General features: G+C 40.6%; 1 protein-coding gene across 1 annotated transcript; it reads right to left on the reverse strand.

The window, feature by feature from the left end:
* Window positions 1-279: 279 nt before the first annotated feature.
* On the reverse strand, window positions 280-14285 carry Syx16 (syntaxin 16). Its single transcript, XM_067121684.1, has 6 exons — window positions 14081-14285; window positions 9318-9563; window positions 6920-7076; window positions 3998-4103; window positions 1445-1589; window positions 280-981 (listed from the first exon to the last, which is right to left on the reverse strand). The coding sequence occupies exons 1-6, from the start codon at window positions 14162-14164 to the stop codon at window positions 799-801; spliced, it is 921 nt and encodes a 306-aa protein (XP_066977785.1). The 5' UTR covers window positions 14165-14285; the 3' UTR covers window positions 280-798.
* Between the last annotated feature and the right edge of the window lie 698 nt (window positions 14286-14983).

Below are 14983 nucleotides of genomic sequence, written 5' to 3' on the forward strand. Positions count from 1 at the left end.
GAAATAAATCTGCCTAAAACAGCTATTTTTTAATTGTGCTCTTTACCACCACAGGTTTATTTATGAGCACAGTAATTTTGTTTATGCAGATTAAAAACCATAGGTTTGAAGATAATTTCTTAAGAATTGAATTCAGTACTGTCAAGAAGTTCATTAACCTACGTCCCAAGTTTCATCAATTCATTCAAAGTATTTTACACATCTCCTGGTGCTTTGTTTCCTGTAACTTACTAGGCAAATTTAAAACATTTGAAAGTAGCTCTGAAAAAAACTAGTACACACTTCTGCACATAATTACTTTAATAATAGAATACAATATACAGTATTCACAACATATGAACAACTATCAACACTTGACAATGAGAAGACTAAAAGTGAAAAAATATGGAATGAAAAGCTATATACTAAAATAGTAAATTTCACTAATGAAGTATTCGTGAATACTTTCATCTGTAGTCGAACTTACATTTATGGTTGTGGTGGTAGGAATGCAGACTTTCAACAATGCCTCCCCTTGGAGCAGCTGCATAAATCTTTTAAGTAACTGATGGAAAGTGATTAATTTCAATTCAGATCTACATTATTTGAATCAATTATACAAAAATAGTTAAAATATTTCTCTTAATACTACTGTACTGAACTCTGGATATAAATAGGCTTAAACATTATAGCATGTATATAACATATACTGTACTAATTTACCGATTATATTTGGTGAAATAGCTGAACTGTACAAAATAAAATAAATATAGCAATGTGACAGTTTAAAAGATAAAAACCTAAAAGACCTGATCACTGTTATGTTTTGACCAGAACAAGGATAATTATCAAAACTATTATGGTTACTGCCAACCCGACAATGCATTTCATGTTGCGATTTTTGCGCTGATGTTGCTCTGCTTTTCGTAGTTGCTTGGCTCCATCTTCCACTTTGATGGCAGCATGTTCTACATTGAAATCTATTCTATCCAACACTGTACCCTGTGAGAGAATAAAGGCACAATTACTTTAATCCAAATACAGATGAATGATGGTTTTAAATGCATGAAACTCCAGAAGTCTGTTGTTTCTAGTGAATCAAGAGCCCATTACAACTTCATTAACAATAGTCAGGTATATGAATAGAGGCTGGATGCAAAGTACAATGGGCACATGGTTGTGAATGACCGTAAAACAATCATCATAGAATGAAAGCAGCCTAGTTACTAGCCAGTTTACTCCTTGGCACTGGGAAAGTTCCTCACATCAAAGGCTATAATAGTAGTCAACTGAAAGTCACATTCAGAAATATCGTACAGTCTGTCAACATTATTTTCTGGAGAATACTGTATACCTAAATCCTATTAACTTCTCTGTAAAACCTGTTTAATTTCTTGTCATTTAGAGCAACAAAATTATCATTTATTTTGAAATATTCTCACCTTAAACTAAAACTGAAACCTACCTGCTCTGAAACTAACTGTGCTACATCTCGGAAAAGTTGATTAAGTTGCATTGTAGACTGAAGGATGTGGTGTACAGCCCTGTCTCGTTCTTGAACTTGAACTGTGTTGTCAGCTAAAAACATAAGCTGTTCCTGAGTCCAAGCTCTGAAATAAAAGTTAACAAAGTCAAGCCCTGAAATGAAAGAATTTTTACATAGGGGAATTCAGTAGTATGATGCACAGCTGCTAATAGCTAACAGAATTCCAAAGATCTTTCTAATTTCCTTAAGCACTTGTAATTCTTCATCTACATTTACTTTTCATGTAGTGTCCGCTTTTCTTTTCTAAGTATTAAATGAATGAGCACTACTTTGGTCATGTGGATGTTCTAACTGCCACCTTTTGAGGTTTGTCCACCTTACCAAACAGTAGCTACTTTTTTGGGTTTATTTCATAGTACAGCACTGCCGTTGCTTTGGTCAGTTTGGTCAGTATTAATTTTTTTAGATTTGTATTCTCCATTCCTTTCTAGTTTGGTTAATTTGGTGTCAGTCAACTGGGCAATGAGTGTCAAGACAGCTAGCTCATTTCCTGAAGTTAGTTCTGCTCTTGTTCAGCTGACTGAGTTTTCTATATGTACCTCTACCTACTTACATGTGAGATGGTTTTTCTTGTTTAAAGTTTTGAGAAGTCCATCTGTTTTTTATTTACTCTCTTTATGCATGGTTTTGCCTCAGTAATGAACAGTTTCGTTATTCACAGTTAGACTTGGTTAAGGGTTACATTGTTTATATTTTTGCATTTTATAACCTGTGTTTTACTTTTTAAAGAACTGTGTTTATCAGTAAACATACTGCATTACTTACTTACCCAAGATTTCAACCAATGATTTGTAATTGCAAAAGTTGATTTGTGATACCCAAAGATTGAAAGAGAAAAGGTGAGCAAATGCATAGCAGGTGCGTACTGTAGTTTACCTTAATGTGATACGTATGTGTATGTATACATGCACGCAACAACGCTGACACACTGATGGGCGAAGTCTCTGTAAGGTCTGAAATTTCTGGAATTTGACCATTTACATATAAAGAGCCTCAGAAATGAGAAGAAGATTTCACAGCCCAAATTGTCCTCTTTAGTTTTGTTCCATGTCATATGTAACTAGCACAGCTACAAGTATCAGAAAAATATGAGTGGAATCAACACACAAGAATTGACCATCCACCGACCGCTGGGCATTTCACGCCCTCGTCTGTGCAGCTGTACCTGATGTGCTCCACCAACAATACAAAACAAGTACAACTCCAGCATACCAGAACTTCCTAAATGAGGATAGGGTAGGTGATTAGCAAACTTTTACCTAACTTAACTGGATGGTCCAAAAAGTGCCAAGAATGTCATAAAAACTCCAAAACTGACGGAATACCCTGCAGTTTCACCGTGGGTTGATTGTTTGAGAGGCTGAACAGTATGACAGGAAAACAATAAAATATGAAGAAGAGTGAAAAAACTAATCAGATTATGAAATAGATTACAGAGACATTTTGAGTCAAACCAAAAGCAATGTTTCCTTGCCCTCACACCTAACCTAAGGGGATGATCTAAAAAGTACCAGGGTTGTCAACATAATTTCAAAACTGAGGGAATACCCTGCAGTTTCACTGTGAGTTGATTGTTTGAGAGGTTGGACAGTAAGAAGAGAGAATGATAATAAAATATGGACAAGGTTGATAAAATAAGGAGAATAAGAAGATTACACCAGAGACATTTTAAGTCAAACCAAGTGAAATGTCTCCCAGAGTTCGAGAGGCCTCTTGCACATCTCACAGCTGCAACATGGAATAAAGTTCCATGTTGAAGTAATGTGACTTCATCACAGCACACTCATTTACAAGAGATAAACCTTATAGGAAATTTAGTGGCCTATTCAGACAGGGTCTAGTCCCAATTAATCCTGGCGAGCAAAGTTTTACTATTCCAGACTTAACTCGAGGAAAGATGCAAAACCATAAAATTTATTCTTCTAACTAGGCCTACTTACACAAAATTCTCAACAAATTTCCACTCATACCAGAGGAGAAACCATCCCATTCAGCTGTTTTTCCACCTACATTTTTGGAAAAGCAAAGAAATAATTACAAATCATCTACCACGTGAGCTAGATACACAAAATTACTTGGAAAAGTAAGAAGAGGTGAGGTACATAAGATCACTGGAAACAAGGGCACAAATTGCAAACAAATAAGGTATTTTCAGGACCAGAAAAAGTTGTAAGGAATAATGACTTTTTTAGCTATTTGAGCTGCTTAGACCCTGGAATCTCCATATATACACAGGACTACTACCTGAATGTTGTTTTCTTTATTTTATGATTTGTTGAAACATCTGGAACAATTTTGTGCACATTTAAAGGCTAATTTCAAGTGAGGAATTTGTTGTGAAATTCATAACTTTGACAAATTTAGCTAAAATGTCAGCTAGTTCATAATCGCATATTTTAGAGCACCTGTACACTGCATGGTAGTGAGATCAGACAATGTTTAAAAATACACTGAAAATCAACTACAACTTACTGATTCTGTTTCATCGTTGCACCACCCTCAAAGGTTCCATAGTCACTGTCATAGTCACCTCCACCATCATGAACAAATGAACTGGTTTTCTTTATATTTTTCATTGCTGAAAATAAAATTGTAAAATATACTATAATCACTATCCACTACCTGTGGAGGACCAGGCATTCATTTTAGTTTTGGTGAATCATATTGTAATATACAAATAAAATGTTCTAGTTCCACTCCATGTACGTACTTCTTTTTCAGCTGCTGTAGTATAATTTACAAATTAAAATAGTACTTTCACAATTAGGCATAACAATTTCCACTATTTTTGTTTAGAATTTTAAGTTTCTGTACAAACTTCAAATTTAATATTCCACAAGCACATCAGGACCATGAAAACATCATTTAGTAAAACCAGCTGGATAACCATTCAATGATGGGCTGACTACAATACATAAAAACTTGTGGGACCAAGAGTGAAAATAAGACAAATTTTAAGGTAATTTGTATTTTTCCTACCTATACAAACCTGAGGTCTTTATTATAGGATTTACCTCCAGGACAGCTGGAAATCCAGCCGTTAAACTTTTGCAAGGTGGTAATGGTGACAGTTACCGATGGTAGGGGCAAAAGTACCACACCAAGTCGGAGTGCATTTGGTTCTACGCAGTTTACCTTTTGGCCCAAGTAAGGGGATGAGGGGTGGTAAGAGGTGGGCCCTTAATGCAGAGACTTCAGGTTTGTACGTTAGGAAAAATACAAATTACTTTAAAAATTTGTCATTTGTTCCTACGTGAATCCAAACCCTCGGTCTTTAAATATGGGAAACTTAATTTTGGAAGGAGGATTCCGAGTAAATCTCTGAACTGACTGGTAGCTCAGCTCGCCTGGGTACTCTCTTCCTGGTCCTCAAAGAGCAAAGGAAGGAAACCATACCTCTGATCTATTGAACAAGAGAGATGTGCAATTGTCAGACTTCTGGACATTTTGAATTAAAAGAATGAAATATCCTTGATTCAAAAAGGTTTGGATGAACCCCCAGCGTTGGAGACTATAAAGCTAAGAATAACCAACTGGTTTGCTCATAGTCAGTTCTTCTCTCCCCTTGCTAGAGAGAGGGAAGGATTTGCATCTACCAATCCAAATAGAGCTAGATTATGGCTCGTTCACTGTTCATATGGCCACTGGAAGAGGAAGGAAGACAGGGAAAAGGGAGGAGGCCAGTTCCACACACACCTACTCCTTGCAGCCACACACCTTAGGCGAGATGCAACCTGTCCCTCAAGACAGAACAGAACAGCACCCATTTCAGTAAGCTGAGAAAGAAGGACTACAATCCAGCTTCTTCAGAGGCTGCATGAATTTCCGAAAGTCAAGGTGCTAAGATGAACTGTCTCTATCTCCTGACTTCAGCAAATAAATGTTGTAATTACAACCATCTTGCTTGGGATGTATGGTTGGCCACTGCAATGAATGTTCTTGTCTGCTCGTGTACTTGCACTGCAACAGAGCAGATGAAAGGACACTAGGACCTTTTGTTGACCATGGCACTGCCGTGGTGTCGTAGCCATCACACTGAGGACTCTTGAAAGTCTAAAAAGAACTGTGCTTAAGTTCCAAGAAAGGAAGTGTAGGAGTCTGCCATCCTGGACAATGTTCCAAAGAATGAAAAATCTCTGGAGGAGGATAGTGTAACCATGGCACTACCTTGGCGTCATAGCTATCAAAGGAGTGTCTATTCAGGCACTGAGACTCCTGAAACTGTCTTACGATCCACATAATATTCTCTCCTTGAGTTGTGGATCAACTGGAGCTCCTAGACACCGCTTCTTGACTGAGCAGGAACCAAAAACAAGTTGTCGGAACTCAGTTTGGAGGTATTGTTGATCTCCAGACGAATCAGGCAAAACAACAGAAAGTTGTAAGCCCAAGACTTGAATCATGGATGTGAAACCAAACTTGTCTGTCATACATCCATCATCCTGGAATGTGTCTAGTTGACCGCTGTGCTGAGTGTACTACTGCAAACCCGTGCACCAGCACCGTCAATTCAGGAGATGACAGGACACTAGGACCCTAGCATCAACAATATTGCCAAGCAGACCACATTCTAAGAGTGAAGGAATAAAAGAATTTTGTACTGGGCAATGTAGCTGTCATTACAATTTACAGAACAATGCATCACTTTCATAGTTTCCTAATCTATACTGTTAAGGTATTTGTGCATATCTAATAATAATAATAGTCATCATCATCATAATAATAATAATAATAATAATAATAACAATAAATAATAATAATAATAACAATAATAATAATAATAATAATAATACTGTAATAATAATAATAATAAAAATAAAATTTTGTTGTATCTCAAGTAACTCCATTTACATTTTTCAGAAAAAATGATAACTGGACACAATTAAATATCTAGGATCTGAGTGACAATAAAAAACGAAAAAACTTAAGACTCCTAAAATCTCAGTGGCTAATGCCGTTCCCAATGAAATCTGGAACTTTTGGCTCAGTACTTATGCCATTCAATATATATGAAACATACAAAAATGGCTTTAAATAGAGGATAAATGTTATAATTACAATCATAATGTGATTATGAATATCTTGGTAAAGAGAGAAATGGGACATTTCAGATGCCAAATCTCATAAGTCATCTACGCAGTAGCCCTAGCAGTTGTTTAATTCTATGAAATGTTAGTAGATGTAACCCTTAACAGTTGCTTATTTCTATGGCAAATAGAGGAGTTAATACAACATCATCCATTAATCGAGAAAGGATATTTTTTCTCCCAAACACTCAGTGACACACAAAAAATAGTCTGTTTAAAATGAAGAGCCTTGTTCACATAATCCACTGAAACAACAAAAGACTCTAGAAACAAAAGATGAAAATGGTTGTAAACCAAGAACACTTACATGTTGTGAAGGCTGAACATGTTGTTAGGAATTCATTTTTCACCTCTTGCAATGCAAAGCCTAATGCACGGATAACGTTCCGCTTCAACGTCTCCTCTCGTCCCCTGCTACTGCAATGTCTAATTTGTATCATGAGTGTATGACAACGTTCCAATGTCTGTAATTGGAAAAAATTAAAATTTTTTAAAAACAAAATTAATTGGTTTTCACACAAAATGACAAATTTTTAAAGTAATTTGTATTTTTCCTAACTATACAAACCTGAAGTCCTTTACATAAGAAATTACTTCCAGCGAAGCTGGAATGGCCATTTAATTTTATCCCTGTCTTGGAGAAACTGCAGACAAGACTTTGCCGAGACTAGCCAATTGTCGAGATACTTCAACTGGCGTATCCCAAATGAATGGGCCCAAGCTGACACAAGGGTGAGCACTCACGCGAACACCTGGGGAGCAGCCGAGAGCCCGAAACAAAGTGCCCTGAACTGGAACACCGTTCCCTCGAGGACAAAGCGAAGGTACTTGCGGGAGGACTGATGGGCGAGTATTTGGAAATAAGCATCCTTCACGTCCACCAAGTCTGGCAAACAAATCGGCTCGGGGAGAGAGATCGTTGACTGGCCACCACCCCTCTGATTCTTTCTCCATGAGAAAGATTCAGCTGTAAAAGCCTGGGGACCGACCTGTCATGACTTCTACAGCGCGTTTTCTCAGCATAACTGCGATCTCTTCCCGGAGAGTGAGATCCTTTGGCGAGCCGAGTACGTATGAGCAGAAGCGGACTGGAGAGTTGGTGAGGGGTGGTCAATACTTGAAGGAAAGTAGATAGCCCTTCCAAAGGACACCTACTACCAAGGTCTCAGCTCCATATCGCTGCCATTTGCTCAACGGCTCAACAGGCAACCCCCCACCAACGGCAGCTTGTGGAGGGGAACACCGACCCCAGCGTTTTCCTTCTTTCCCTTGCCTCCCTTCCCTTTATTGGGCTGGAAAGGTGGAGGAAAGGCGCAACTGCACACCTTTCTTGGCAGAGGCAGAAGGAGGCTGGGTGGTTCCTCGAGTGCCCTTTGAAGCCTGGGACTTCTTAGGGCCTGAGGAACTGCTAGCCAGACCCGAAGATCGGGCCGTAGAGACACACTTCGTCACTACCTGGTGGACAAGTCGATTGCTGTCCTCGATGTGACACTTATTCACTGCAGCATCTATCTTTTCTCAAGAGAAGAGAGAGGCAGAGCCCAACAATGGTCCATTCCGCAGAGCCAAAGCCGAGCCCTTAATTGAACCTAATTGAATCTAAAATCAGACTAACATCCTGTTGTAATTTATCCAGTCACTTTTCCCGAACTAAAAGGGAAGCAGGAGGCAGAGATACAGTATGGGTATCTGGAAGTGGAACTGACAGATGAGAAAGGGGAGAGTCGGAAGAAAAAGAAGGAACACGTGAGGCAATCAAAGGGAAGTTAACAGCCTATACCCTACTCTAATCAGTAGCCTTCTTAACCTATCCACTTGCCTTGCCTTCCTATAACTAAGGAATTTCTTTATCACTGTTAGACCACTAGATAGCTACATTCCTCACACTGGAAATTAAGGTCTCACACTCCTGATCCCTACAATTGACACAAATAGAGTACGGTACCTATCTCTTAAATCCTTACACAGAAGATGTTGCAAGAGAAACTAATCATCTTATTTTTACTACTTCTAGCTGAGTACATCCCTATTCAACAAAGCAAAAACGGTCACAATGCTATAAAACAGCACAACAGCTAAAATCCCAAACCCAGCAACACCTATCACTAAGATGGCAAGAATTCTGGCAAGAACTAATACATTTGGGACTGGAATATAAAATTTAAGTCAAAGGCCAATCGCAGGGACCTACAAGGTCATTCAGTGATGACAGGGAAACAGTAAAGAAGGCCTTAAAGGTGCAACAGGAGAAAAACCTCACAGTTGCACTATGAAACAATTGTTAGGATAGGGTGGACAGTAGATGGGATAAAGATAATAGAAACAGAGGTAAAGTAAGAAAAGGGGTTGCAGCTAGGGGGTGAAGCGATACTGCGAAGAACCTTAAGTTATGCCTACTGTGAAACGTGTGAAGTGCTCTGATGCACTAGCTCCTAATGGGGACTAAAACATTTGAGACCCACCTAATGGAGAACAGGTGAAGTAGACAGTCCATCCGGGTCAACCAAGCATTCTTCTTGAGTGCCAAACAAACCTAGCTGGCACAAAGATGTAAACTATCTTCAACAGTGGGAAAGATTCATCCAAAATGATACAGTATATCTTCTGGTACCTTTGTATTATTCTACACTGACTTTAAATTTAGTTGACCCCTTACATTTTTGTAGACTAGTGTTTCCATGTTCACTGTTACGCAGACAACTTACCCGTCTTATTTCGTTGTTTAGAGCTGTCAACTGGCGTTCTTCCTCTGTGTTGTCATCAAGAGAGGGACGTCTGACCAAGTTACTCTGAAGAGCTGCCAGTCGTTTAGTTTTCTCCCTCAATGTTATGATATTATACTGAACTTCCTCAACCTGGCCAGCCCAATCAGGGAGGTGGCTATCGCCTGGCATGCTGATACCATTCTCCATCTCTTCACTGTACACCAAGGCATCTTGATCTGAGTAGGTCTTCATTGAAAAGGGTATAAATGAAAAAAACAATATTAGTACACCACTTGCTTGAAATGTTACGTGACAATAATATTCTCACAATTCATAACTTTAATTCACAAACAAAAGTATACAACATTTGCTGGAATGAGCACATGATGAGTACTGCACTCATATCAAGGCAAAATTAAATTTCTAAACAAAGAATGGATCTTCTCAAATAAATTTATCAACCATATTGTAACAACATTCACAATCTCAGATGTCACTGAATGGACACCATCTTTTCTCATTCAAACAGAAGTGTTCACTGACACATGCAACTTGTGAACTTACAGTAAATACATGTTACCCTCTTCATAATCTGTGCAGGTTCGAGTCAAACTGGTGAGTAACAAGGAGATTGGAGATGGGTATTGATGGTGTTTTATATTCTAAATACAATTCACTTCATCATGAACCCCTCAATCACACTGTGACCAAATTGCAACAGTCCAATGGACCCAGGTTAGCACTCAGGTTATGTGAATCAGATGCTAAGGCTCAAGTAATGTCATGGGTAGTGAAACACACTAGGTTTTTCCTTGAAAAATTGTCAAATGGGTAGACAATAAATATGACAAACTTTAAAATTCGTATTTTTCCTAACTATACAAACCTGAGGTCCTTTACATAAGGAATTACTTTCAGCGAAGCTGGAACGGCCATTAAACTTTCGAACAAGGTGGTTAGGCAGTTAACTAACCTCCAGTGGGCGAGAGTCGAGCCTGCCCGGATGTAAACATTCCAATTTGCCTTTCGGCCCAGGTGTCAGATTGAGGGCTGGCATGTGGGCAAAAAACTGTAGTGGACCTCAGGTTTGTATAGTTAGGAAAAATGACATTTTTATAATAAAATAAAGTTTGATATATACTTACCCAACAATTACATAGCTATTAGTTTCTTTTAACCGGCTGCTTAAAATTTTGAAATTGTGGGTCTCGCTAGTTTGTTCTGGTTATGGCGACATCCCCCACCCACTTTTGGGTGTAAGAAGAGGTACAACATAGCAAAGAGCTTCAATTTGTTTATCCCCTTATGTCCAAGAAAGGGGAGGCGGGCGGGCTCTGATCATGTAATTACTGGGTAAGTATATATAAAATCTTTATTTTATTATAAAATGTCATTTTTATATAAGTAACTTAACCAGTAATTACATAGCTGATTCCCACATTGCATGGAGGTGTGAAGGCTGGACATATCTACCCCAAAACATTAATAGTAATGAGTTTGAGAATAGAAATTTGCTAACATTGAATCAACGCTGTTGAACCTTACCTGATAAGAGAGCTGCTACAGGAAAATACTGCCTCTGGTTGGCACTCATCTTATCAGTAGAGGCGAGGTGGTAAAGCCTTGAGGGCCTACTACTACAGTGGGTGCTTTGTAGCGATGGACTTATTTCCGAGGGCTAGCAAAGTAAAACAAGATGCCCCTACCCAGGGTGTAGTACCACACAAAATAACCAGAGCAAATAGTCACCATAACCACCAAAAAACCAAATTAAAAACACCAATACCCCACCATTAAAACCAGAAGACTGGAGGGTACTCCAAGTATGTAGTACTCCCAGGCTCCCCAAAAAACTCAACACCCTAAGCAAGGTGAAGAGATTTATGAAACTACATTACTTTCTACGTCTCCTCCCCCAACACCATGCCAGCCGCATAAAACAGACCCAAGGTACTGCACTGATCATAACTGGTTTCAATATCCCTTAAGTAACGTGATGCAAACACCAACTTGCACTTCCAAAACGTCTCTTGCACAACTGACGTGAGGGATAAATTGCACTTAAACGCCAAAGACGTAGTGACCGCTCTTATCTAATGCAAGAGGAGAGAGAGTCTTCGCTCACCATGGAATGTGCTTAAGAAATCAAGTTCCTCAGAAAGAATGCCAGGGCATTCTTAGACAAGAATCGAGAGGGATATTTCACAGAACACCAAAGGTTCCTTGAAGTACCACGAATGTTCTTCGTTCTGTGTGCAGGACGATCAATGGGAGCAGTCTCCTTCTGAGAATCTGAAGAAACTCGGCAAGAAACAGGGACAGTACCAGTCTTAGAAGCGGACTTCTTAGAGCTGGTATTGGGAGCACAGACCGGGGCCCACGCGCCCAAGGCTCCTGAAACGCAAGACCCCAATAATAGGGTATGTGAATTGGTTCCCGAACTTGAAGGTTGGGAAGATTTGAGTAGAGAACCCACTGCTTACCCTGTAGAGGGAAGTAGCACCTTAGAAGTCCCAGGGCGGGACTTCTTGTGGGGGGGGGGGGCAGCCTTCTTCTTCGGCTAACGAACCTCACTTCAGGCTGGCGGTGAGTTGCCCCATCCAAGAGGGAGCAGCAGCCATCACAGAAGCAGCCGGGGCTACAGGAGCAACAGGAGCAGCCCAGGTGGCAGGAGCATCAGCAAAACCAGGAGTGGCAACGGGAGCGAATGGGACAGCCGGGGCAGGAGGAGCAGCAACAGCGGCCCGGACAGCAGAGATCACAGGACAAAGGAGAGACAGCCAGACAAGAAAGCTTACTGGGAGAAAGAAACGAGATGAAGGGTCAGCTACCAATGGCGTTGTCGGGGACGTAAAACCTTCCGACAACGCCTCAGCGGCCTTCCTCCGATACTGTTTCCCCCCTGGTAAACTTCACCCACTGCACCGGTGACCAAGAACAACACTCGTCACAAGTCAGATCAGGGTTACAGTCAAGCCCCCTGGAAGAGGTACTAAGGACATGAGGGTCAACATCAAAATTATTATTATTACACCCCTCGCTGCCAACTCCAGGACACACACGCTGGGGTTGACGGTCTTACGCAAAGAATCATCAGATCCGTGGGTTAGCATTGCAAAATACAAAATCAAACACACAGATATACACAGTGGAAAACAAGAAAGATCCCACCAGGAAAAACACCTTAACAACAATCAGGCAAAGAGCAAAGGAAAACAAGTCTGCACAGCAAACTGGAATGTTTACATCTGGGCAGGCAGGACGATTACAGTCCGTTAGTCTGAAGGCCCGATAGTCCGAAGGTCCGATAGTCGTAGGTCTAAGCCGGCATTCGAGGCAAGCGCCCCCCACCCCCGCCTGATTAATCCCCCCGCCTCCATGGCTGTCACGGCAAAATTGTAACCAGTAAACACCCCTAGGGTACGTTATGTTGGTATTTTTATGGGTGTTTACTGGTTACAATTTTGCCGTATTAGCTATGGAGGGGTGGGGGGCTGATTACAGTCCGTCGGACTATCGGGCCTTCTGACTTTCGGACTATCGGACCCTCGGACTATCGGGCCTTCAGACTATAGGGCGGTCACCGGCAGGACTCCAGCCTACCGGACGGTATTTTATTGCCAAACCACCTTGTTTGAAAGTTTAATGGCTGTTCGCTGAAAGCAATTCCTAATGTAAAGGACCGGCGGTTTGTATATCGTGTAGGAACAAATGTAGGTTACAATTTCATATTTTGTATTGGTACTTATAAAATAATACCTTGTCAGGATAGCCTGACCGTCCTACGCCACCAGACTGATTGTCTAGGTTTTGGAATTGGAATGGAATATGAGATTTAAGCCTGATGCCAAGCACTGGGACCTATGAGGTCATTCGGCACCGAAAGGAAAATTGAGAGTAAAGGAGGTTTGAAAAGTATATCAGGAGGAAAACCTCAAAGCAGTTGGAAAGCAAGATGGAAGTGGACACGAACGGAGGTACAGTAGGTAAAAGGAACGAAAGGGGTTGCAGCTAGGGACCAAACCTCGGCACTAGCCCTCTAGGTAAAAAAGTAAGTATACCTTAGTTTTACCAGACCACTGAGCTGATTAACAGCTCTCCTAGGGCTGGCCCGAAGGATTAGACTTATTTTACGTGGCTAAGAACCAATTGGTTACTTAGCAACGGGACCTACAGCTTATTGTGGAATCCGAACCACAGTATAGCGAGAAATGAATTTCTATCACCAGAAATAAATTCTTCTAACTCTTCATCAGCCAGCCATGGGAATTGAACTCCGGCCCATCGAATGACAGTCTGAAGCTCAACCGACTCGGCCAAAGAAGGGCTACTAGCCCTCTAGGGGTCCAGGGGTTGCAGCTAGGGGCCGAACCTCGGCACTAGCCCCCTAGGGGTCCAGGTTTTGTTCCTTAAGCCAAGGTTATTTTATATATAGATTTTGGGCACACATGCCAAGCACTGGGGCAACTAAGGCCATTCAGCGCTGAAACGCAAACTGACAGTAAAGAGGTTTGAAAGGCGTAACAGGAGGTAAACCCTCGCAGCTGCACTACGAACCAACTGTTAGGAGAGGTGGACAGTAAGACGGAAGAAAGAGGACCTGAACGGAGGTACAGTAAGAGGAATGGAAGCAGTTGCAGCTAGGGGCCGAAGGGACGCTGCAAAGACCCTTTAATAAGCCAAGGGGCCACAGCCTCAGCACCTAAGCTGTGGCTTTCGGGCTCAACCAACCTTCGCTCAAAACTGGAAAGTGAGGCCCTTACCTCTACCCGCTTGTACATGTTCCTCCGCTGGATTGCTTTATCCCGCATAATCATGAAGATGTGAGTTAAATTCTTCGACGCCATCGTGCTGAATTGGTGGTCACTAAAATTGACAGGACGTCAGCTGGTAGTGGCAGACGAGGCAAATGAATTCCTCTTCTCAGGTTCAAGGTTAGGATTGAGGCGTTGCGTATGCAACGGCGCCTCGGTTGCTTCGCGTGGTGTGTTCCCAGCTTTGGTTATTTCTTATTGTACTTTCTCTTGACTTTTTTTTCTACTGTTTCAGTGTGTCCTCTTCATATGATTTTTGTACTTCAGCAACTTCACTTCTTTATTTTCTGCATTCCTGGCAAACGAACAAAAACTGAACGAGAACTTCTCGTGCAGTTTCACAGAAATTGCAGGAGATATTTCCTCCTGCGTCTCTGTTTATGATGTTCAATTTTTATGTCTTAGTTGTTGCCCAGAAAAAAATGCTGATGCAAAGACACTGTTGAATATTTGTTCTTTAATATATTCTTTCCCTTTCACGTATATTTTAAATTCAATTTATTCCAGTTGTCATTAACTCGCTGTTATAGATTTGCATTTTATTTCTATCTTTGTCATTTCCTGTATTTGTCATGTAGTTTGGTTTACCATCATTTCCATTCTCTTTCTTGTACTGTATGCCCATGTCATCTTTTTCAACAATTCTCATGCCATTTAGCAAACTATTTATACACTGAAGTTTCCCAATGACTACCCTTGTCTTCATACAAGACGCCCCCATCTCTCTCTTTAATGTGATGACAGCTGTAATTTTTTATGGGCCCTAATATTTTCCCACATATACCCATTTTCAGTTCACTTGTCAATTTCTAATTCCGTCAGATGTATTACTTTAGTACCATACAAAATGGA

This window comes from Macrobrachium rosenbergii, chromosome 19 (assembly GCF_040412425.1).
Source record: "Macrobrachium rosenbergii isolate ZJJX-2024 chromosome 19, ASM4041242v1, whole genome shotgun sequence".
Lineage (NCBI taxonomy): Eukaryota > Metazoa > Arthropoda > Malacostraca > Decapoda > Palaemonidae > Macrobrachium > Macrobrachium rosenbergii.

Excerpts from the sequence above, each read along its gene's own strand:
- Syx16 (XM_067121684.1), bottom strand. The coding sequence starts at position 14,164 with ATGGCGTCGAAGAATTTAACTCACATCTTCATGATTATGCGGGATAAA. Across the intron at positions 4,104-6,919 it reads ATGTTCAGCCTTCACAACAT|CAATGAAAAATATAAAGAAA; the intron begins GTAAGTGTTCTT and ends TTTTATTTTCAG. Across the intron at positions 1,590-3,997 it reads GCAACGATGAAACAGAATCA|AGCTTGGACTCAGGAACAGC; the intron begins GTAAGTTGTAGT and ends CTTTTATTTCAG.